General features: G+C 39.0%; 1 protein-coding gene across 1 annotated transcript in view; it reads right to left on the bottom strand.

Moving 5' to 3' along the window:
- Positions 1 to 3,056: 3,056 nt before the first annotated feature.
- Positions 3,057 to 26,806, bottom strand: part of LOC109962537 (E3 ubiquitin-protein ligase NEURL1-like) — a 30,009-nt gene continuing 6,259 nt past the window's right edge. The window contains exons 2-6 of the mRNA XM_020604353.1: positions 24,781 to 25,022; positions 23,362 to 23,683; positions 11,514 to 12,230; positions 7,187 to 7,366; positions 3,057 to 6,458 (exon numbers count right to left, since the gene is read on the bottom strand). Of these exons, the coding sequence (XP_020460009.1) occupies positions 6,214 to 6,458; positions 7,187 to 7,366; positions 11,514 to 12,230; positions 23,362 to 23,683; positions 24,781 to 25,022 (1,706 nt within the window). The 3' untranslated portion in view covers positions 3,057 to 6,213. The remainder of the gene's footprint in view (positions 6,459 to 7,186; positions 7,367 to 11,513; positions 12,231 to 23,361; positions 23,684 to 24,780; positions 25,023 to 26,806) is intronic.

Genomic DNA, 26,806 nt, shown 5'->3' on the forward strand with positions numbered 1-26,806 from the left:
TATTCATTGCTTAAGAATACTTCTGTTACTTTTAGTTAGGTATTTGTTACGTTTAGTTATTTCAAATTCAACTTTACAGTTCATTTAAATTCATTACTTAGTATTCATTACCTTTAGCTGATGGATTAAATGTAGTATATAATAAACCATAGCATGAAAAGATTACAGGATTTCAATGATGATGATGATAAATTGGGGCAGTGGGATCTTGCTTTTGCAACATTTTCCCACACTTTCATTAGGGTTGCTAACGTGAAGCCTCTCAGTTGTGTGGAATTAAAAACTTTATGCCTTGGAATAAATAAAGAATCTCAATAATGAATATGTTTATATATAATATATAAACCCACATTTGTGCATATGCTATATACATAGTTATGTGGTTGGGCAAAAGATTTAGATTAGACTTTCATGCCTGACATCCTTTACTCACAGCACTGAGTGGTGCAGTTCGCTCTTTGATTGGCCTCCTCTGGCAGCTTTTGATTGACATTTGACTTTGGTTTTGATGGTGTTCAGTCTGTGGTCGCTGGGCTGCTTAATTTAGCGTCAACTGACAAAGCAAAAGTTTAACTTACCATGTGGAGCTGTAGTTTATAATATTGCCATCTTCAGCTATAATCAGAGGAAAACCTAATCAAAACACTGATGCAGTTTTCTGTCGTCAGATTCTACATGTTGCCATTATATTGGATTTAATGTCTGATATATAATAATATTTACACACCCCTATAATTTAATGTGGAATACATATGTATGTCCATCCGCTGGCTGTTTGCTCATTTTGGGACTTCTACACTCATGCTATACTCATTGATTAGGAACAAAGTTATGGGTGTCTCTTGATCATTTTGTCAAGCAGCTGTGAGTAAGTGTGAGTATATTTGCTTCCTATCGTACTCATGCAGGGTGTGCTCTTAATTTGTGCTTGCAAATAATAAATTATAGATGTAGAGAAAGAAGAAGGGATATACAAGATGTGCAGGTAAAATTCCAAGAGACATAACTTCAAATATGGAAGTAGCCTTTCATTGGTGGAAATAGTAGTTTGGCAATTTAACAAACTACTAAATACTGCAAAACAACAACAACAACAAAAGAATATTTTGTCAGTTTGATTCTTAGGGAGTAGAAAGGGAAATGTTTGAAATTCAGTACAAAATTCAAATATAAAGGGATCTAAGCTTCTCCCTGAGTCTGAAAGTTTTTGTACATTTTGTTTTTTATAACATGTTAATGTCAACATCAAATATGTCAGTTCTTCTGTGAAAACTACTAATTGTGGCTATAAGCTAACTTAAGTTTATTTTTATTATTTATAAAATGTTTTAAATTAGGCTTATTGAATATTGAATGGGCAGTTGAAAGGCATATCTTATGTACACTGAAAGTATTGTTGACGTCTGCAGCAGCCCCTGCAGTTTTTTGTCCTGTCCATAATGTGTTGTAGCTGTTTTTGGCCACTGGAGGGCAGCAGCATTCAGCATCTAAATGCAGATGAAGTAACTTTCACCTTTGTCATCATCAGCACAGTAATTAGTGTAGGGGTGAAATCAATTAATTTATATTTCCACCTATGAACAAATTTATACTTTTTAATAGAAGTACACTTACCCTCACAGGCCGTCAGGCTGTCTTCTGGCACTAAAAATCTGACTGAGGAGAAGATTTGACATCAAATTGCACACCAAAAGCTCAAAGCTTTAACTACAACAGAGGAAGAATCTCAAATTGTGACTGTCTGATGCCAGTTAGAATTCAAAATGAATAGTGTCATGCTTTTTTTTAGTACAAATTTGATACCTTAATAGATGGTGTGTGTATGTGTGTGTGTGTGTGTGTGTGTGTGTGTGTGTGTGTGTTTGACCAAACAGCTGTCTAGAAGAGATACCACTATACAGCTCAAAAAATCTGCCAAGCCCTTAAGCCTTCAGAAGGCCGGCAGCCAGGTTCAGTGAGAGGTCTGAGTGGAAAGTCTGTGTGTACACAGGCACCAGAGAGAGAGACTGTATTCATGTCACTTTCACAGACCCCAACTGTGTATTCCTCTCTCACCTTGGAGAACACTTGGCAATGAACAGCAGCCACTGCCGCCTGCTTCATGTCTGGACATCATGGGCTGTATTTGTACCTATTGGAGTGCTGCATAAAACAGTACTGCATTAGAGCCAGGCCTGCAGGGTAGTAAATAACAGATGATGTTCACTCTGGCCAGGTCTACATACCACAACTCTAAACAGTTTCTCTGTGAGTTATAGCTGTTTACTAAAAGCTCTTGCCTTTGTTGTTCATATAGTCTATGGCGGGATGTTAGTCAAGTACTGTAGAGAGTGATTGTGTCGGGTGTTATGCATCTGAGAAATGGCTGCCTTTCTGTTCTCTAACTGTCGGCTAGTTTGATCATTCTTGCGTAAGAGGTTAATCCATCATCATGCATTTGTATAATGTATATTTTGCAGAAAGGCTGTGGCACTAATGCTCTCTCATTCTCCATCTTTTGTGCCAGATTGATTTCTGTTACCTGCTGTGCATAAAAAATAGCAGTGAAATGGTCATTTTGAACCAAAATGGACTAAAGAGCTGCATGGGCTCTTTTTTTTGGTTTATTTTAATGTAAGAAATAATAAAACCACAAAGCCAGTGATTCAAACTTAAACTTTATTAAACATAAACCACTCTAAGAATGTTTAAAACAACAACAACAACATCAACAAATAGAAATCCAAAGTCCAGAAAACCAAAGTTATGAGCTGATCTTCTTGTCTTAAGTGCACAGTGCCCACATTCACTTACTTGCTGGTTTTGGTTTGGTTTTTGTCTGGACTGTAAATATTTGGTCACATTTGAAAAACAGGCTGTCAGAATTACGACCATATGGGAAACTGCTTGTGTCTGTTTTACTACAAGATGAATTTCAATATGCACAAGTGGGACAGACAATTGTACCAACTTATATGTATCCAATGCCAAATTTACATGTTTTATTTCCTTTTAATACTAGCTCTAACTTTATATTAAAACATATATATTATAACATTTTTAAAATACAGATATAGAGTTGTGTTCCCCTGGAAAAGGTCTGATATTCATTATCTTATAGCTCTGTTTTTGGTCTCCACCCATTTCTGAGGGAAATATCTGACTCTGTAGCCACAATATTCTCTATTATGTTCACCACCTAGTTTCTTACTCTGACTATCTGCTGAGCACAAGGTGTACAGTGAGTTTTTAGAGCTTTATCTTTAAAAAAAAAGTTGCCTGTTGTGGCCAAAAACAACCCTCTGAAAAGGGTAAGACTGAACCAGAACAAAGTTGTGGTCCAGGCGGCTAAATAACGAGTTGAAACTTGCTGTAAAGTTTGAGTAAAGTCAAGCAGAGCTGCAGATTCAGGTGATAATTGTCTTTGGGTTCATCACTATGAGTGAGTGACTCCTTTCACACTGTCATTTGGTACACTGTCATTATAAAAATATCAATTATAGCCACTTCAAGTAACAGTAGTATGTTAATACCACAATGTCAAAATACTCCACTGCAACTAAAAATACTCAATTGCATCCAAACATCTACTTAAGGTTATGTACATACATTTTATCAATGGAAATATTAAAGGTAAAAGTACTCCCATCAAAAAGAGGTATTATTACTGATGCATTATTGTATATATACACTGCATTTCAGTACTGTATCAGGGTCAAGGGTGAATTTATTTTAATCAGTTTATTCAGCTGGATACATGTATAAACTAAAAAGAAAGATTTTTCTATATCTGCTTAGAAACTATGTTAAGCAAAACTGTCGGATAAATGTAGTGGGGTGAAAAAGAGAATATCACTTCCTGAAATGTACTGGAGTAGAAGTATTGCAGTAAATAGTATAATTTGGAAATATTCAAGGACAAGTACATCAAAATTGCACTTGAGTAGACTTTGTTACATTCCACCAGTGGAAAATGGTAATGGCTTTCTTATCTAACGCTCCACCTCAAAGTGACGTTTCCAAAAATGTGAAAATCAGCTGACACAACCAAAAAGTGTTTTAGGAAAATACTGTTTTCTATAATCTTTCACTTTACACCAGTAACATTAACATTATTCTTATTTTTTGGACACCGTGGGCATACATATAAAATATAGTGATAATTTTTATAGTAGCATTGACAAAATAAATAAACCTCATAATGTACAGTTAATTACACGCATCAATACCATTTTTCTATCAAAAAATGCTTCACGATGTTTTATTTCTGCATATTTGGTCAAGAAAAAAACAAAACAAACAAAAACAGGTAGAAGTGTAAAGGCTGAGTATCTCCCAAGCACACAATTCCAGTATTATACAATGCAGTGACAGAGTGCAGTGAATACATTCACACTTAGATTAAGCACACTGAAATGTTTGCTTCAAAGTTAAGCACAACAACTTTGTGTCAGCTGGTTGTGTGATTACACCTGTTCACGTCAGATCTCACAACCACGTAATAGTGACTTTTCACAGTGAGGAGTGAAACTGTTAGTCCACACTTCTCTTTATAGAGGCACACAAAAAAACATGCTTTACAACATGACCGCAAAATCCCCCCTCCACAGATAAAAAGCTCAAAGCCTCAAAAAGGGGAAAAAAACAGAGTAATGTTTCAGTGAGGCCAAAATAAAACCTGAAAATAGCCTGTACTGCTTAACAGTTCAAAGCAGTACATAATGCATGAGATTAGTCCTGTGAAAATGTCCTTGGAGTTTGCTTTTACTGATGAAGAGCAGCACTCAGAAACTGATATGCAAATCAAATTCTCACATTGTGTCACAGTAACAAGCTACATCCTTGTCACTGACTGCACGCGTGTGAATTCTTTTTCTACTTGAAGACATTGCACTGAAATACATCATCACCCGAAGCAAAAAAGTCATGTTCTAATTTAACATACATGTGAAAGAGCAGTTTGTAACCTGAAGTAAGTGATGCCATCTGTAATCTAAGTGTATCATGGGTTTCTTGCGATGATGAAGAGGTTGAGTTGTCATCCTTATGTACTCTTTTGGCATTTTAAAAATACTCCATTGCCCACCAATGTTTATTTGGACTTTTTTCCAATTACAGCAGCGGTCAGATTACTGAGCAGCCAGAGATGGCAGGGTCAGCTGCCAAGAAGAAGGACATGCAACGATGCAAGTCCCACATATTACAGGCTTTCATACAAACCTACGATGTGTCTGGTGTGCCTGAATCAGCGAACGCTTTCTTTGCACGAAAATAACATGCAGACACACAGCAAAGGTGGCCTGTTTCTCTCCTATCTTCATCCCAAACTTAAAACATCCTCTCGCCCTGCTCCCTTGATCCCTCTTCACTGATTTACATCCTCATTCACCACAAGTGTGACCTTCTATGGTGACAGCATTCACACTTTTTACCCCTTGCCTGAAGTTCACAGAAGAACAGCAGGTAATGAGATACAGTATCCAACAAAACACTTTTATGACACAACTGAGTTCCTTTAAGGATTTCTTTACCCTTTAAAGTTAGGCATTTCCTCGTGTTTTATTGCAGTAGGAGCATTTTCTACTCATCAAAATGGCTTGTTTTATAAAGTTTTCATCACAAAAACATTGTCTTTCTACTGACCCATCACTAATATCTGGAAGCAGAGCATTCGGTACATACAACAACATATCTTGTCTTGATTTTCTCTCAGATTTATTGGAGGATTGATTCTTGCTCTAAAACAACGCTTTCAGACTTGGCGCTGAAGGAGTAGCTGGCGAAAGTTCAGACTTATTCTCATTGCTTTGTTTGTAGCTCTGGACAATTTTATTTCTTCTAAAACTGGCTAGCAGTAATGTTTTCACCAGCAGAATGACTCTGTAGAAACTAGGACAGATGAACAAATCACAGTCACTGGACAATAATACCTCAAGGTCCAATCTGATGACCACATTGGATTTTCTGATGGTTTATGATACATTTAATTGCTGTGTATTCACAGGTAGGCAACACAATAAGCTTTCCAAGGATGTGCATTTGCCATCATATAGATTCAGTGTTGAATTGATGGAGTTTAAAGTCCTGCTGTAGAGTACCTGAGCCAGAATGCACACACAAATAAGTGGGGCTTTCTCTTGTGCTGTGTTCATCTTTTCAAAGTCTCACATGGCTAACATGGCTACATGGCTCTTGAGCTGAACCTGACAACAGGGCACCTTATCTAACACAAGCCTACGTGCTCCGGTAGGTCTTGATGATATCTTTGATTGTCCTCCTGCAGATGGGACAGCACGCATTGGCCATCTTCTTGAGCTTGAGGCCACAGGCGTAGCACAGACACATGTGTCCACAGGCGTAGAGAACTGTGTCCACCATGTTCTCATAGCAGATGGTGCATTCGTCACCCCAAGAGCCTGAGCAGGATGGGAAGGTAGGGGACTCTGGGTGGCAGGAGGATGGAGAGCTTGGGGATGTACCTGAGGTGATATGAGAGATGACATTAGAATTGTGTGATCGAATGTGAGAGAGGAAATTAAACAAAAACTTGCCAAAACAGATTGGAGGAAACCTTCCAGGTAGTTCAGGCAGATAACACATTGTGACACCTTCTGCTTAGTGCAACATATCCAATGCACCTTTCATTTAAGCTGTCAATACCCAGCCAACTGTTTTTCTCAGCTAATGAAGCTTCAAGACAGCGCTATGGAAGAATAATTGTGTTATGAGATCATTGCTTCTTCTGCTGCCATTATCTGCCAGGAGTTTTCCTATTATCCTGTCTGCAGCTTGAGACTGCAGTGACTTTGGTGATCAGTACTTCACCAAGGTAAATATTTGCTTCATGTGCTAACATGCATGTCTTTTGTCAGTGTCTTGGTGCTGCTCAGCCAGTGTTTCAGGGCTGCTGACAGTTTTTTCTTGTGCATGTCTTTTAATCAATTTAATTAAATCAAGAATAAACAGGTGAACAAAATCATGCAAATCTGGACATGAGATTTATGGGGTATGTAAATGTACTTGGCCTGGTTTTCAGAGATGCCCTCTAAAGGAAAACTTGGTGAATTTCCTGTATCTTTCAAAGAGGAAATTATTAGGGTGGCCTGATTGTTGAGACAATAACAAAAACCTAGAGGAACTCAAGAAAAGTAAAGACAGAATAAAGACAGAGATGTATAAAGGGGTATATTGAACAACTTGGACAAACCTATGGAGGAAGAAAAGACGGTGTGGTAGCTGGAGTTGAGGCTTGAACTGAGGTTGATGTTCAAGGGTGTGTTGAGGTTGGGCTCTGAGTTACCGCTGCAGAGCATTGTAGGGGTGTTGGGTGTACAAGATGGGGAGCTAGAGACTGAGGGACCTCGAAGGTCTGGGTGCAGAGATGAGCCTGAAGGTACAGAAAACACATTGGTATTAAGCCAAATATTTTCCACCATACACATAGACTGTGAAAGTAAACAACTTTGTGTTTAAAGTGGCAAATGCAACAATTTCATAACTGAGAATCAAACATTTCTGTCATTATCTGAGAAGTTACTCAGAGATGGTAATTTGTAAGAGTGGATGTCTTATTGCAGCTCTCTCGTTGTACTATGTCTCTCTCTGTCTGATCTTGATGATCTGTACAGTTTTATCTTATCTTCTCTCTCTTGCACACACACGCACACACACAAATTAAATCTGCTCTCTCACCAAGCAGATGACTTGTGAGTCCACAGTGTCTGTGTGTGGGTGTCTGTGAGTGAGTCAAGAGCCTACGAGCTGCTGTAGTCTCATCAGAGACGCCAACCACCCTGATTTCTTCCTCCTTCATGAGCCCATGATCCTTCTGGGTAGGGTACAAAATGCTTTCACAAAATATCAGTTGTCTGTCCTGTATAATCTAACCCCATCCACACATTATAACTACCAGCGCTGGCATCAGTTCTCATACTGGCAGCTCATCTCTGCTTACAGATCAGAATACTGACCCCCATTCCACAGACAAATTCTGATCTAGTCAGCCTGGCAACATTATTATTTACACATTGCCCTTCAGCTGACCATGGCAGAATTACTTCTGCACTGTCACACCAGCCGTTTACTTGGCGCCACCTTCCTTCAGTGTGTCAAATGATCTACAAGTTGTAATATTGGTAGTTTCCATTCTATCCTAATTGTCCTACAATGACAATGTGGAGTGGAGAAATGCCTAAAAAAGATTGGCCAATCATGAAAAAAATGAAAAGAACTAAATATTACAAGTTTAAAAAAATTAAGACATTTTTATAGACATTCATGTGGTCTGTTGTTTTGCATGTGTACAGTTTTTGGCACAACAAGCTAAATGCTCTGATCCACTGCTCTGAAATCTGACGACCCACTCCAACCGCTGCAGTCTCAGTTTCAACCTATACATAAACAAACCATAGCAGCTTTTAAGTCATGCAAAAACCAGATTGCTGATTAAAAAAGAAAATCAACAAATGTAGTCAAGTCAGCATAAACACAGAACTTCTGGTAATCCATACAGAAACCTTTTCCATAATTTGTTTGCATTTAAGGTTAGTACTGGGCTGGTGATTGTAGCACTGAGATATGTCATCTATGTATTTATTTTTTATATCATCATTTATTACTTTATATTATCAGATTTTAGAGAGGGATTTATGTTTACAGTAGCATTTACACCATTTACCAATCCTTACTTCAGTTAACATGACCTATGAGGCAGTCAGGCTTTCAGCAAATGCCTTGCTCAACTCTAATAAAGCAGAATGGATAACCTTCAAGGGTACCATTGAAAATAAAAATAAAATAGTGCTCTTTGTAGTAATGATACAAATACAACAAAAAGGAAAATAAAACAAATTTTAAGTAGGGTTATAATACAGGCATTTACATAGCATTTCTATTTTTTTTGTGCTAACTATATTAGAGAAAGCACATTTTTATCCTAATTTGTTATATGCTTGATTTATTTACATATATGTTTTATTTATCCATATATTTTACTTTATTGCACCCCCTCAGTGGAAACCAAAGCAATGCCTGTGGCAGAATAGGTAGCATTCAGCGTTCTTTTCCACTGAAAACAGCTGCCTGATGTGGCCAAAAACAACACTACATGAAAGATGATAGTGAACCAAAACATTAAGCTGTGGGTCATATAATCAAAACAATGCACTGAAATGCACCGGAGTATGCCTTGAAGTGGGAAGGTAATAATTTTCTGCAGCCTTGTGACTAGGAGTGACTCCATTCACATCCTTTGGTCGATAATAAAAATATTGATTACAGCAGCATGCAGAAATAAACATATATAAACCCAGAGCAGATCACCTGTAAAATGGAAATACATAACTTCTGTAAGCCATTGATTCTAAATATCTTAGATTAAATTATAAAATCTAATTTTCTAGGGTAACAAATGACCATGTGATAGCAACAGACTCCCATCTGTTCCACTTCACAGGCTTGACAACACCCAGCCATGACAAACTGTCACTTGCCTCAGCGGCTAGATGTTTCCATGGCAACTCATGGCGTGCTGCAACAGTGAGTGGGTGAGCAGAGACATCACAAATGTACTCCACATAGCCGGTCTGGTTAATGACTCAAAGAAAGCTCGTACCCCCAAAGAATCAGGAGCGAGGGGGTGTAAGTGAGGAAGAAAATGCATGAGGAAAAGAGGAAGTAGAGAGATGAGTGGAGGACAGTGTTAACGGAGCGGGCTGTGGGTGGAAAACCCAGCATCTCAAACCTCCATGAAATTACGTTTTAATAATGCATATGGGCTGCATCATACGGAACTATCACAGGCCTCCCTCTTGATACATAATGCTGGCTGCTGGGAGCCCACGCAAGACAGAAATAACCTCGTCAGCCCCTGACTGGCTACACGACAGAGAGGAGAGGAAAAACTGTAACCCAGAAATGTATTTCCAAAGAGAATTACAAAAATCAACAAATCCTAACAAACCACTGCCTTAAACCAATGGTGAACTTCACCTCTAATAATACATTTCTCTGGGAAGAGAAGTCTAATTTGCTGAGACAGAATCATTAACATCCTTTTTCAGGTTACAACACTAGGTTGGAGGTTTAAAGAATTCAGATGAATGTCTTTATCTGTGGTGACTAAACACTTTCACAGTTGTGCTTGCTTCACTCTGCAGTAGTCATCACATCATCACAGACTACATCCATGCAATGCTACAGCTCCATCATCTGAAGAATAGAGAATTTAAAATCCTTTAAGTGCAACACTCTTAAAACTGTCATACAATATATTTCAAACCTGAACTATATTTGCACTAATTAGGGCAAAGCTTCAGTGAAAATCTATGCTATATGTCAGATGTCCTCGAAAATAAACTCTCTGTGATACCAGAGACCACCTCAGCTGTGTATTTTATTTTGTAATTCTCTAAACTAAGTGAAAGTTTCTGCAGTATACTTATTGCATGCCCAAAGAATGTGTACTTCAACAATACAATAATCTCTAGGAGATTTACTGCAGCAAACTGTCTTTGTTTGTATTTCAGCCTCAACTCAATTTTGCATGGTATGTAAAGTGTGGCTTCCTTTTCACTGTCAAAATCAACTGAATCCAGAAATCATTTTGGAAAGGAAAACTGTACCACAACTTACAACCACTGCTTATCATTAAACCATTATTTTCCACTTTCAGCTTGTGAACCTGTCAGCCATTATAGGAATTTATTCTGCTAGTCAGACAGTCCTAAACAGTGAGTCCAGTGAGGCTCAACACCAGGCAGGATTAACTTTAGGGTACCTTCAGTGAATACTGCAGTATCATTATGTGAAATCTGCTGGAATCAAACTAAGCTGTCAGAAATTCTGTTCGTCTGAAGGTACAAAGTTAACATTCATATGCAAACTGTGGGGGTAGAATGTAAATTCCCAAGCGATATATGAATTGATAAAAAGTCAAAGAGCAGCCAAGACAGCAAGGAGGGGGAAACTATTTCATTACTCTGCTGAGAGGGAATTCAACCCCCAAAGGTCATTCCAGAATCACAAACTGCATTAAATTCTGAGAGGAAAGTTACAAATGACCTCCTGTAAAGATCTGCGGGACATATTTGAATTCCTTGAACCCTAATTTAATAAAATATTCAAACTACTGCAACAGTAAAACTAATGCTATTAAGGAACTGTTGCCCAGTGTAGGCACTTTTTTTTTTTTTTTTACCAAATCTGATCTTGCTTCATCATAAATAGATGCAAGTTTAAAAACCTAATTAGACAAACTTTAGTTCTGTTAAAGTATGTTAAGTTAAAATCTGAGTTGCAGTTTTCAGCTATAGTCCAAGAACATGGGGAGCATCACACCTGAATCTGAGCAGGAATAAGAAGCTACTGGAATTGAATGAAAGTAAAGTAGTTATTTTCTGAGGGAATAACAGTAATCGAGGACCTTGTTTTGAAAAGTTTCCTTTTTCCCCAAACTGATTTAAGATCATAACACTGTTTTAGGCCATTAATATACAACCATAAGATGCTTTGTAAGACAGATCAAGTGAATGTACCTAAAATCCTGAGTTGTGTGATGGTGCCGTGCAGACTGTAGAACATCCAGAGCGGCCTGGAGTTATCGACACATAGTTGCATCCCTGCACTGATACCATTATGGCTCATCATGACCTCCCCATCTGCGTTCACCACAAAGCCCAAGATATCTCCACTGTGGAGTGGCGTCCCAATCCGACACACAGCCCAAAATTCCTTGCGGTCAACCAGGGACTCTGGGTTGGATGGGAGGTCACTGGGCCTCAGGGTTGCTGGGTCACATGATGTCACACCGTAAGAAAGAGATCCGGGCCGTGTGACACCTGATTTCACCTTTACAAACACAGTCTCTGAGCAGCTCATGGACCGGCTGGTGAACACCAGGGTCCTGTCATCACCGTGGTGATCCTGCCGCAGCACCGTGTGCTTATCCAGCACAGTAACATGGACGCCATGCACCGAGTGGAAGTGCAGATCAGTGTCCAAATTGCTAGGCAGGAGCGAACACTGCTGAGAGTTTTGAGCATTTTGGGGCACATGGCAGGAGCTGGAGTTTAATGGTTGTAGCTGTTCTTCTTTTTCCTCATCTTCCTCCAGATGCATGTCTCGCTGCTGCAGGCTCAGGTCACACAAGCTGATGGAGAGTTGAGTGTCATCGCTGTTTCGCTGAGCGGAGGCTCTCTGGGTGGCAGCAAAAGAGTGAGGACGCAGGCAGTCCAGGGGGACCATCTCAGTGTCTGTGGGGAAAAAACACAGGAATGTTATACAATCATTTCTCTGAGGTGTTCTGAAGTAGAATTTTTAATCTGAATCAACACAGAATGTATTTTTTCTTGTTTTCTAATGATTTGTATTTGGATAATACCATAACTTTTTAAGCAGGAAAGGAGTGAACCAACCAGAGAACCAAATTTAATTTATGTACCCAGTTAGTATTCTGCATATTCCTACGCTGGTTTCTTTTACATTCACTGTCTGCGTACACTGTTCATTCATCATCCCTGTCAGTGTAAACAAATGGTGGCTTCTGGCTTCTCTGCTTTATAACATATTCATTCTAATGCATTAGGAGCTTGTAGTTAAAAAATATGGACAAATGTATAAATGTTTAGAAACATATCATGCCTTTAAATGGAGATGTACTGTAGCTACAGGCCAGTGGCTAAATGAGACCTAACAACTTTATGTAGCACTGAAGAGGTAAGACATGAAGCTACTAGAAAACAACAAAGAAGAGCTGTGTTTGAGCCTCCTGCTCGCCTAGCTGCGTCTTGTGATAATGAGCCACACTGTCTTACTTATTTCTTATTCTTAATTTAAGTCCTTTTTCCCAAATTAGGGGCCTAAGGAGTAAAAACAAAGCATTTTTTTCAAAGCTATTAAATTCACAAACTAGATTTTTAAAAAGGCTACTCTGTAATGAAGCCAACATATCTTCAGTGTTTCCTTCAGTCAAGAACTAGAGGTGTTTGAGAGTACAGTGGGTTTCAAATAGCTGTAATGAGCCTTTGTGAGTCGTAAGTGTTTACATAACAAACTGTCTCCGCAGCAATGACTTAATGCACTGTATTCTATCTCTGTACACTGGTAACATTTCAGTTATGTGGCTGGATGCTAAAATCAGCCTTTTTTCTGATCACTGAAAGGGAAAAGCATTCTAAAAACTGTATTGCATATCTCTCCACGCTGTGCAGCCCCCTCACAGACAGCTCTTTCTATGCTAATTCTGCTCAGAGTAAAATAGAAGTCACATGGGAACATCACTGCATAAAAGAAAACAGAAAGACAGCGTGTCTTTCCGTGTACACGGTCAGTACAAACAGCACACTTATGGACATGCTGCCAAATATAACACGGCCCTCTAACACAGACTAAAATTAGCCTGATTGGGCATCTGAGGAGAGCGGGGAGGGACAAACTGAGGGATGAGTGACATGGCGGCTGAGCCGTATGGCTCTTAGCCTCAATCTGCTGTGGGCTTCCCCTATGGGAAGTAGATGGAGTGTGTGACAGAGGAGGAGAGGATAAATAAATAGGGTGGGGTGGACACTTGAGAGAAAGACCATACTTCACCAGCTCCTCTTTATCACACATAGACAGCACATCTCCGGCCAGCCACTGATAAACTGCTTGAACCTAATTACTTCCTCAGTCATGAGTGTCCATAACCAAGAATGAGGCTCTTATTATTAGCTGTCTTATCATCTTCAAGGCAAAGCTGGCCGACTTTGGGATAAAAGAGATAATTTCTATTCTTGCTATTATGGCATCCTGCAGTTCACAGTCTCTGTTTTTGAGCATGATGGAAAACAAGCACTGACGAGAACAGTTACTGTAACTTACAGGGATGTTCCTATATATTGAGAAAGGAAGATAAAAGCTCAAAGAAAACAAAATGTTGAAAGTACTACAAAATGTGAGCCAGCTAATTATGTATGGCTGCTTTTTAGGGTTTGGTCTCAAAAGTGTCTGGGATATCATTTCCTGACAAATATGAAAAACATAGTGAAACACACAAAGCACAATGTTTGTGTCCTATGACGAATGTGTTTGTGCATGCACATTAAAATTCATAGCATGTCTGACACATTTATAGTACGGTTGCATGCACAGGGGTAAAGAACTGTTTGCAAGCAAATACAGTGTAACTGCTCACTCGTTAAATGTCACACAAAGGAGCAAACCTGTCCTTTGTCCTCTGAAATATGTTTGGAAATGAAGCATTGCGCAGAGAAAATTTACCGCAGCCTAGCACTACAACACACTTTTTGAGTTTTAAATTTGGCAATGCTCCAGTGACTTTACAATAGCATGTACTGAGCATAATGGTGATTAAATTCTACTTTGAAATGTTAAAGTTCAAGTCCTTGAAGCTCTTGAATAGCAAGGCAAAGTCTGAATCACTTTTTTCAGGCACAAAAACAATACGAACGTGATTAAGTGCAAGGCTGAAATTGCCCTAGTAAAATTAAGTGGTCTTTGAACAGCCCCAGCTACTCAATCTCAGGAGAAAAGCTCTATTCAAATAGAGGAACACATACCAGACTGACACTGCTCTGCAGGGTCAATAACTGACTTCTTGGCTTTGGCTTTTTATTAAGCATTTTAGCTGTGAGAAAGAAAAAATAATCCGAAGTCAGACCTGCTTAACTCTTGCTGAAAATCAAGGAGGAATTTCTTGGCTTTGTACAAGGAAGAATACACCCATGCCAAAACATACAGTACACCTGCAAAAAAAAAGTACTTCACTGAGAACTACTTAAGGTTTACCTATTCAAAACAAGCTGCAAACTTCAGAGGCATAAACTCTTCACACAGTGTGGAAAAACCGGTTTCTGGAAAGTTAACATGGCAAAGGAGGATGTGCAGGATACAGATGAAAAATTGGCATTTTGTTTCCTCATGAACACTTGCCAGAATGTCAAGTATTTGCGGTAAAAAGCATTTTATAACATTGCTTCACAGTCTGGCTCTACTTCATCTTGCAATGCATTTTAGAGAAGCTGGCATGTATTAAAATACTACGATTTTGATCCCAATCATTCAGTTCACTTCAGGATTTATGCCTTTTTTAATCTGGAGCAGCTATCAGGCAGACAATGCCATGACACTGAATAGTCAAGGGAAGGTTCAGTTTATTCCTGGGCCATGGTGGAACAGGATTAGGAAGCTCTTGGGGTTTTAGTGAAGCGCCAACCTCGATACAAGGTCAGCTGCACCAGTCGTGTGTGTATGGGTGTGTTTGGGGATTTGCCCTAAGTATGCATACCTAGGGAACGAATCCAGAGCTTTGTATAGAATGAGTGAGTGAAGTCATCTGTCATGAGAAAGGAGGTTGGCGGTGAGGTTGTGTGCCTGTCCCAAAAAGGAGAGGGAAGAGCTTTAGCTTATCAAAGAAAAAAGAGAACATGCTCCAGGGGAAAATCTACACTGATGAGCTGTTACAGTACATGCTATCCCAGCCAAGCTAATGATACAAGTAGATTCGTGTGAAGCAGGATGAGCTAAAATGCTACACAATGCTACAATCCTGAAGAAAAGCCCAACAGTTTGAGTATCTATGATGCCACCTGCCGTAGGAACCACATATCTGAAGTATTTCATAGTAAGAGAGCAAACTGAGTGTGGTTCAGTGCCAGATGTTTCTGAGTTTGATCACGGTCACACGGTGTTTTCACAGCCAGTTAAAATGTATGGCAGGCTATAAAAAACAATGCATTATTAAATATTAAACCAGTGGTTTTCAGTCTCTTTGGTTTGTGACTCCTTACAAAAACAGTGTCTGATTGGTGCTCAAGTTTATCCAGTTAGTTTTTAGCAATTAAACCAGAGAAAATTCCCTTCTAAACTCCTCATGCGGTTGTATTTCATTAACTGGCACATTTATCCAAAACAAATATTTGAGAAACAACTGTTTTATGTATAAATCCATAGATTGTTTCTACTTTTCTTTCAAGTTTTGGATGAAGGACTTTTACTTTTTCATTGTTGTATTGGTAAATTTTAAGATAAGACTCCTTCTTCCATTGTGAGTGTCCACTGGTTGATGATGTTTTTGATGTTTCAGTTTGATCTCAAATACATTTATACAGTTATATTGTAGATTAAGCTCATTGTTAAGGTCAAAGCAATATCAGGAGAACCTATGTGAAAATTACCCAGAATGACATACAGTATATGCACACTTATACACACAAATACACAAACATGTTCACATCTTCACTGGAACCAGGTCATCTGAAAATGATTAGCCTCCTCTCCAAAGGCTTCCCCCTTACAGCCGAGCTCCCAGGATCCAAACCTGACAGGCTCCATTACAATTTCTATTTTGATTTCTTTGCAAATCTGTTCGATTCCATCTGGGCTGATTAAATCCCAGCTGAGGCACAATAGCCTGTCCAGCGGCATTTATTTTAGTTGAACAAATCAAATAAATTCCAAGAACTGAGATCACTTGAAACAGAGCTCTCAAAAATACATAGACCTTAACCCCTCATGTGCACATGCTGGCACATGCTAGGACAGTCCTCCAACATTTTAGTCTATTCCAGGCTTCTCATTTCATTTTAACCAACTGTCTGACAGAATGACTTTGCATGAAGAGATAAACTCAGAGGACTACCACCCATCTGCAGTTCTTCTCAGCTCTTTATAGCATCTTTCAACTGACTGTTTTGGTTTATGGCCCATTTGACTGTTTGTCAAAATGTTGATCATTTCACTGTGTTTTTAAGAAAGTGAATGAATGAATGTCACTTTTGGCTTTTTCCCGTAGCCACATGTTGTCATTTGGCACGTGTTTTGCGCCAGATGCCCTTCCTGACGCAACCCTGACTCGAACCCAGGCCGCAGCGGCGAGAGCCCTGCACCCTAACCCATATCAAAAAGATCTAATTATCTGCCATATGCTATATTACCTTAACATACAATCTTGAAGGCAGTGAATCCAGCTTGTACAGGACAGTCTGTCTATTTATGTAGCATGCTAAACAAAATAACATGAAAACGACAAGTCCTGCTACAATATTTCAGTGAGTCTGTGATTATGATATTTATATTTTGAGTAATTTGTTGGCATCTTGCTCTACTGTTGCATTACTGTTACCATTGCTGCCTCATTGCAGTCAATTTGCTGCAAATTAAGAATGCTTATTACCTTGGTAAAAGGACCTGCTATCACCAGTGACTGTGAATGTCTGTCCGTGCATGTTGTAGCACTGTACCGTACATTTTAACAAACCAAAGACCATCACAGATGCTGTGGCGGATGATAATGAGAGCAATAAAGAGTGAACCAAAAGAGTAAAATGGGCCATTAACCAAAAGATTATGTATAGTTTAGGTCATTTAGATTATCTGAATCCCAATTCTACACTATACACTCTAATCTTTACTGTGTGCACTGGGTATTGTTTTGGCTGCTGGTATGCAAAAGGATGACTCCTATTCCAGTACTAAATATCTTTATTAACAGGAAATGCAGGTGTGTACTGTAGCTGTCATGATCAGTCAAGATTAAGATACTACCAGAAATTCCTAACTTGAAAACATCAAATCAGCAATTCAAATGAAAACAAAATGACCAGTTTCTATTAAAATTTGTTTAATTCCATTAATTAGTTAATGGATGTTAATATTTTGCCATTTTTTTCTGAATGAATATGACTGTACTACATAGACACAAAGCTACAGTGGCATCTCAATGTTGCACTTGGTAAGATACTGGAGACTTCTCATTGACTTCTAACTGGACAGGCTCATGAAGCATGAAGCTAAGAAGGACAATGCACCACTAGAATGGGTGAGATTAGCATAGCCTTGGACCACAATAATCTCTAGCCTCACAATTTTTATCCAAAAAAGGTATCAGCATGAGTATAACTCTTGACCTGTATATAAGCTGCAGGCTTCAGTGATTTCTAATAGAGGATAACCTGGGACAAGATAAATAGTCTTGTAAAATCTTAATGTGCCTAGAGAAAAAAGCAACAGGCTGCAGTATGATTCATGATTTTAGTCTAATTTTGCCAAAAGAAATTCTGCTCAAGGAAATTGCTAAATGTTCACAGCACGGAGACATTATCATCTCTCTATGCTTTTCACCCTCACTGTCTGCCGTTTGCCTTTGGCTGGAAATTGACTTCTGACAAATGACTTTGCATGTTATTATTACCATGCTGGATTTCCAGGTTATTGTTTTTGGAGGATCTGACTTTAAGCCGCAGACTAAAAATTGAACATATTAGCACAGCATCCATTTGCAGTACTTCAGGATAATAGGTTCCCACAGGCCTATAATGTCTGTTCATCAATCAAAATTAACAAAAGAGTTTAGTTCTACTTCTTTATGAAATCCTGTGGAAACAGGTGAAGACTACACAAAAACAGACTATAATGTTTACTGCCTTATCACCTACAAGAAATTTCATCCTGTCCCACTGAGCCATTTTTACCTTCATTGTTACCATTCTTACCCTATACTGTGTTTGGCCTTTTGTGTCAGACTGCACCTATCTGACCTCTCTATAGTTATGACCATTTTACCCACAAATCAAAACCATGTGAAACTCCACATAATCTATGTTGACAAATGAAACAATAAGTGAGATCTGTAACAAGTGAGCATGAGCATTAGGCAGAACACAGACAAAAATAGACACAAAGGAAGGAAAGTACAGCACAATCAGGTTCAACAACCCAACATGTTGGTGCAGCACAGAGTGTTTCAGAATTTAAGTTATCCAACATTCACATGCTAATATGGCCTTAAAGATAGACAAAGACTCAATATTTACAAATAGTGCACTTGTGCAATATGCAGTGGATTTCAACAAGCCATATTTTATAGCCACTCTGTGAGCTGTACTTCTGTGCACTGAAGTAGGTATTAACGTTAGCATGCTAACTTGCTTGCAATGACGACATTAACACACTGATTAGAGCTGAAGCAAAAGCTGAGTGATTGATTAGTTGTTTGACAGGAACATATTCAGCAACTGTAAAATGCCAAATGTTCCCCAGTTCCAACTTCTACATTGTGTAATTGCTAGTTTTATTTATCTTTTATTCTCTAGCCTAGGTGACAGGGGACATTAATGTTTGTACCACATTTCATGGCAGAAACTGTCAAGGCATCTCACACTAAACCACAGGGTGGTTGTATAAAAAGGATTACCAAAGCCACAATCTGGGAACCAGTAATGTCTTGACAAACAACTGGAATATGTTGAACTATTTTTCAGGATAAGTGAAAAAAGTCAACGAATTCATCTAGTGGGCAGCATGAATAACAAATTTTATAGAAATCCAAATAATAGTTGTTGACACAAAAATATACATACTGATAAAATGCAGAAAAAGTCAGGGGATCGCTAAAGGCATTTGGTGGAGACATCGTGTGGGGACCATCAATATCTGTACAAAGTTTAAATGAAATCCATGCGATGTTTGTTGAGATAGATTGACAGAATGACTTTGTTATGCATACACCCATGTCACTATAGCAGCTAAACTCTACTGTCTATGCAAACACCTGAGCCAGTTTTTTCAAAACTGTTCCTCTTGTCCCCTGAGGGGGAAACATCGGTGATGTTTCTTAGAATGAGCATAAGCATGAAAAGTGCACAGCAGAAGGCTTTCACCACCACGATGATCTACAGGCCTAATGTACAGAGATGATTGATGTCAATGTCCCCCTCTTAATCACTTGAGAGGTATGCAGCCTCTTGACAGTCTGGCAGCCATTTTGGATTCTTCTAATGACTACAGAGACAGGTTGCCGATGATGTTAGCTGATGCCGGTCTCACGGATCACTACCATTCTGTCAGTGATTAAGTGACTCATCTACCTCTAGTAAACAAACCCCCAGTAGAGCATCTTGTATCCATCAAAATGCCTTTGACTCGCTCCGCTTATCTAACTTGGAGGGAATCCATCATATCATACCTGTACAAAACAGTGGATACTGTGTGGTCTCTCGAGATTTGTCCCATAAACAAACACTTCCTGCAGCCGTACATGTGTAAAGGGAGCACTTCTTTTTTGACTGCAGAAATGTACAGCATTCCCATATGTGTTTTGCTTCAGGGAAACGAAACTGAAGACACTTGGAAGTTATTTGTGACCTCATTTCTGGAGCTTCTACAGCAAACAACTTGATAAAACTCAAATGCTAATGAGAAAAATGAGAAAACATATCTTTCCAATTTTACATTTTTGCAATATAGCTTTCATAGCAGGAAATGTTTTTGTTTCATAAAGCCAGCTTTCTTATAATATTACTTGGAGAAATATAGCAAACAGAGACATTTGTGAAAATGCAGCTGACAAATGGAGCTTTGAAAAGAGCTACGTCGCTTGACACATATTATACGCTTCAGGAAACCTTTTGTCATCCTCTCTAAGGGCTAATGTGTCTCAGCATAGATGTTCACCAGCACAGTCCGTTCTGCACAAAACCAAAGCAATGCACTTTAGTCTTTATTCATAGCTGCATGAGTGGGACAAGTGTGATGATGTAACAGATCTTTCTTAAACTGCAAGGGCAACATTGTTTGTCTGGACAACCCCTGAGGCTCAGTTTGATTTCAGCAGATTAATTTAGCTTCTTCTCTTACGCAACACTATCTCAGTTTTGAAGAAGTCTCACCGATCTTAGGGTCACCTTTGACTCCTTGCATGGGTGGTTAGCTACTGAACTATGGTCCCTTGATAAGAACTTAGAGAGGAAACAGTACAGCTCTTGAAAAGATCCTTAAACATCAGAATAGGATCTGATAGCAGGAAAGCTGTTTGGCAGACGACTGCACTGAGAAACAGCACAGGTGAAAATGCACTAATGGGAAGTGACTTTGATGAATACAGCACATACCCGTAATACAGCACAAACAGTACAGTTACAAAAAAATCAAAGATCAGTGGTATGAGAATCCCGCAGAGCATGTGCTTGAGGCAGATTATCCATGGGCTAAAATAACAACATAGTTTTGACTCTAGCTCTGCTAAAGTAGATTCTCTTCATAGTATGTTGTTACTATAGAATGAAAAACATCTTCAAAAAAAAAAAAAATTCACCCCAGGAAGAATAAAATAATCAAACCACCAAAAGATTTGTTCAGAATAGCAAGGACACATTGTGCCTGAAACATGTAGTAGCCGTGTATACTGAGGTCGCCTTTAGCAGAAACATAGTGACAGTTACACTGACGTGTGCTGATGTGAGCAGGGACACTCAATAATTAATCAATAAAATATTAGCAGCATATAAGCTATAAAGGGCATGATCAGATACGATTATGATCACTACATGGATCTTAAAATAAGAGAGAGTGAAGGTTGACTGGACTGAGCTGTCAGCCAGAGAATGAGGTTACAATACAAGAATGGTTCAGCTAAAGATCTGGATGTCTAATCAAACTGTTGGCAGTCAAGTTTCATTGTGGGTACTATAGGTGTCATGTTTTGACAAAGGAGAAAAATGCATGTCTATCATGAGTCTGGCAGTTTTATAGAAGTGCAATGCTGAATTGACAGCATACAGGATTTGTTTAAAAACTCCCTTCAGATCCACAGAAGATGTTATGCAACTGTTTCTCAGGCTAAGTAGTGCTCTTAGTCACAAGTAAATGGATCTTCATGTGTAAACTGGGGGAATGCCCCTTTAATAACCATAAATCTCACATTATGTCACTGACTCAGCAACACAAGTCAACAGGTTTATCACAACTTATTTTCTCTTATATATTTCCTTGCTTATCTCAAAAGCCAACTCAACGACAAATAACCAAACCATTGTCTGCACACCACAGAGCTTATTCATGGCTCCACGGTCCATTTGTTTCCTGAAAGATAAAAAAGGAATGAAAGAAAAACAATTGTGGCAGATCTGTAATTCCCACCTGGACAGGCTGTGTGACAACACAGCCCACAACAGGTGAAATCACTGGCTGATTTTATCAGCTCGAGCAGCATTCATTTCATCATTAAGAATAAAAATGCACCCAGGAAAATTCACACATGTGCCAGTTTGCAAAACACCAGACTTTGATGTGTCTGCTCATATTTCAGAGACTTAAGTGTTTGCTGAACTGCAGCCAACTGCCAAGACAATACCAGACCTTTGAGATATACCATGCTCTGGTGTAGTGACGCTCTCAGGCTATAGAGGAAAGCTGATAGCCAAGTGATCTGTCAGCTGTCCGAGGGCCAAGGCTATTTGATTTCAGCCATCAATGTGGGGATAAAAGTGAAAGATGTGAAAAACTACAGTGGACATAGTGGGATTTAGGGCTTCTGGCCTTATTCTCAGGTAATTATTGGATAAATATACACTGCAGAAAATCTTGGTTTTGATAATAAAGTCATTATACTGTATTGTTTTATGGACATGACTCTCATTTAAACATGTAAAAATGTGTTGGGTGTGCTTGTAATGTGATCACATGTCCCATGAAATTGAATTCAGACTTGGATTCAAAGAGCCGGACATTCCACTAGCTTGATTTTCTTGTAAAAAACAGCCCAGACATGTTATTACCTGACATCATCCCTCCTCTTGTCTGTCCTCTTAGGATGACTAACACACTCTCCTTGTTCTTCAACAAGAGCTGTGTGCTGGTCAGCACCACAAGGCCACCGGACCCCAGATAGTCGCACTCTGGCACTGGATACCAAAAAACCCATCACTAGATAACACGTTTCTCGCTGTCAACCACACCACAAGAAATCAGGTTAAATGCCACTATCTGCACACTATGGGAGCCTCTTCTATTTTTATTAATGGTGCTGACAGCCTCTATTCTTTGGAGAGAGGCATTGCATTTCTTGGAAATGGTTATAAATAAGTACTGAGGTGTCCACAAGGTTCCTTATTTATCTATTTGCATAGTTTTGTATTGTCTTCAAAAACCGGCGACAGCTGTTTTCAACAAAAAAATGTGCTTCATACTGTAAATTCATGTCAATCTTCAATCCAAGCATAGTTTATTCAGTGAGGTGAAAACCTGTTGTTAATGATTAGGGATGACCTGGTTGCTCCTAATTTCTTTGATGTAACAACCCTTTAAACAGTGCAGAGAACTTAGACTGGATTTCAGACATTTTGAAATCCCCCTTTAGGGAAATTTCTTTGATACCAACCACGGTGGTAACTATACAATCTACCTGATCTCCCACCATCTTTTTCCACTAAACTATTGGTGGGTGTGGGAATAGTAGGGCAGCTGTATGTAACATCACCTTTTAAGCACTCACACTGGAAGAAGATGCAGATGCAAGAAAGAAAGAAAAAGTAAAATACTTGCGCTAAGCTCACAGCTGAATCAGTAATCATTTCTCAGAAAGGACTTCATTCTGAATGCATGACTCACCTAAAAGCTGGATCCCCCTGGTGAGGCCATAGACATCTATGAGGGCCCACAGAAGTTCAGAGACACGTACCCCGCTAAAGAACAGCATGGGGCTCGAGTCGTTGATTCGGTAAAACACGCGGCCCTTCTTGTCCACCCAGAAGGAGATGATGTTTCCCTCATTGGAGAGCTCCTCTGGCAGGGCTTTTGCCCAGAAGCCGCTCTGGGAGACCAGGTCAGGGCAGGCGTATTTGGGCAAGGTGTCTGGATTGATCCTTGATGGATCTCTAGATGTAAAGCCAAGACGCAGAGCACCACTCCAGCAGCACTGCTTTTTAGTAATCTGAGAAGTAAATATTTTTATATTAATAAAGATAATCAGCTCAAAAACATTTACATTGTTGTGTAAAAGAATAAAGCCCCATTCTGACTGGATTCAGTTCTCTAGGGGAGAAGAGGTGAAGTTAACATTGATTTTAATCCATTAAGCTTCTATGTAGGTCTTTCACCATGGCCAACCATAGTGCCAAGATGCTAATTTGGCTAAAACAACATATTTGTTTTAAGCAAACTAGTCACCTTGACATGTTCGTCACCTGCAAATGACTTTTCTCTTTGCATTTACTGTGCAAGATAGCAGTGTTCCTCACATGGCAATGCTTGTCCTGCTCTCTCACTTTCAAGACATAGATGGCCTGATAGGTGAATGGAAACTTGTTTTAAGCTGGTGCTGCTTTGGTCCACGCAAAGGCAAAGAGAGAAAAGCGAGAAAATCAAAACAGGGGAGCAAAGAAGCAGGATGAAAACAGAGAGAGACAGGGAGCGAAAAGAAAAACAAAAACACAGGGAGGGAGAATTAAAGAAGATGGGTGGTAGAGACAGTGTGGGAATTAGTTTTCATCACTGTCACAATCGGTGCCTTAATTTCTCCCTAATCAACGGTACACATACTATCACAAAGTGCAATGTGTACTCTAATAGTACTGTAAATCCTAATTTTGATGTTTTAACAGTTTATTTTCCATTGTCTGAGATGTAAATGTAGCTGTTACACATTTTTCATCTCAGCACTTTTTAGTACTGACTGAAATCTCTTAACTGCAAATTAAAAATGACTTGGACACAATCAGTCAGTACAGCACCAGTTCAGTTACAAGTTTACTTTATCTAGTACCCATGGGTTGAAAACCCCCTAGACAGGGTTGTTTGACCCAGTGTTAGTTTTATTTTGATTGTACTTTTGGTCACAATTTGATTGTTAATAATGCATGTTCTTAATAGTTTTTCATTTCTTATGTAGAGCTTGAACAACAATTTGTGACAGTTTTAAAGTGAAACTTGAGCTTTTTATATCTAAATAAACCAACAGCAGTATAAAATCAACACTTTTAATCTTGCTGGATCAAAACAGCCCACTACCTACAGCAGCGTCTTGTTTACCTTCAGCCGAACTTGCTCATAAACAGCGATAGGCCTGTTGCTGAAGGTGATGGCATTACAGAAGCTGGCCTGTCTCTTGACGGTCCTCTGTGACATGTCCATTACGATCTGTGAGCCTTTCGTGCTGGGGTGGAAGAGCAGAGGGAAGTAGGGCAAACTTCCACATGGCTGGATGTGTGTGCAGCGCTTGGGCTTGTGGTGGCATCGGTGGGATGTTGCAGGAAACGGCCCATTCAAAGAATCTATGCAGAGACAGAAAAGTGGTTGCTCAGTTTGGTCCAGAGGTGGGAAGCGGGAAATACTTTACTGAAAAAATAGACACAATTTTAGGCAAAATAACAAAATTTTAGATTTTGAATATTAGATTAGCTAATCATTACCTCCCGAGGCTATGTTTTATATAATATACTGACATATGTCACATGTTATTTCCTCTCACATATCTTACTTGCTCCTGCAACATCCAGTTAAGTACAAGTGCATTAAAACAATCTAATACTTGGGTCCTGCTTCCAGCTTTTCAAGGTAGCACAGTACAACCCTCCATCTACTGTAGATGTGAACAATGTTCAAGGTAAATTACATAACAAAGATGTCTATGGATGGACAAAAAAACCCCCCACAGATACAGAATTGACCCCTTGATTACATAATTAAGCAGAACAAACCAGCTAATACAAAATACTCTGATTTCAATGAATGATCATTTTCTGTAACAACATATCTATTTGTTGTTCTAAATCTTATCAAATTTGTTATGTATATCTCATTTGTGGTTTGTTTCTTTATGTGCTGAAACACATTTGTACAATGATAACTTGAGATGCGCTGATGTTTTGGTGAGCATGTATCATGCAATATTTAGGTATTGTCACTAATTATATATGCATAATCACTGCTGCTAAATGAGATTTAGTGACATTGATTAGTGCTTTGCCAGTAAAAGGAAGTGGCAAAATAGGAGCAAGAACACAGTAGAACATCACAAGTCACTAACTGGCATTACTCACAACATGTAGCAAAAGTTCTAGATGTGACCATGTGAATCATGACTACTTCCTTTCACTATAACAGATTAAAGAGTGTAACATTTTTTTAATACCACATGTGTGTTTGTGGATATTAAACTGATAAGGAATGTGCTTAAAGTCATCATGAGCCTGATTTCACACTCACTCCCTCAGCTCTCCTCATTTGTTTTCACATTTCTCTTCAAAGCACAACACCAAGGTCACTGCAGTTTAGTGGAGGAGGCATTTTCTCACAGACACTGGGTTCTCATTAAATTTAAGGCAGGTCTATTTTGAGCTGAATATCATCTCCTCAAGTGATTTGATACAGTTTTCTGTAAATCCTTTCTACAATGACATTTAAAGGTTTTAAAGTACCACAAAATCCAATTTGCTAATAAATAAATAATGTAGTCCCAATTAACACTTCTTCATCCTTGAGAACTGCTTGTATTTTCACACCTAAATTTGGAAGACTCTGTAGGAGCTGCTTGTGTTTGTCTGTGAGAGAAGCGAACTACAGAATATAAGCCTTTGGTAAAAGACAGATATATATATTGCTGTCTAGTGAGAGACCTTGGACAGTCAAGTGGTTTATAATGTACCTAGAGACAAATCAACTAAGACAGATCAGCAGTGACCATGTGATGTCTGTCCTGATGTCACTATTGTTTGATTTGGTATGAGGAAAAGGTTTCCAGCCATGGTAACATTTTTCTGCAGAGTCTTCAAATTACAACGGGAGAGGCTCTGCCAGGGTTCTGGGGTCAGTACAGTGTATTTGTTAAGACGGTCACATGTTCTTGTCCCCGCAAAACAATGTTGAATTGTGCTCTGTGAACATCAGCGGTCTTACTGTAAATGAAGTCACAACAAATCCTACAAACATTTTGCACCCATGATGTCTTTAGGAAAACAAAACAGGACTGCATTGTGCTCCATCAATGACCAGGCCCAAGACTAAATAGAGTATTTTCTGTAAGGTCTTAAAACAGAAGCAACACCTCAGAGGCCTC

This window comes from Monopterus albus, unplaced genomic scaffold (genome assembly GCF_001952655.1).
Source record: "Monopterus albus unplaced genomic scaffold, M_albus_1.0 scaffold3.1, whole genome shotgun sequence".
Lineage (NCBI taxonomy): Eukaryota > Metazoa > Chordata > Actinopteri > Synbranchiformes > Synbranchidae > Monopterus > Monopterus albus.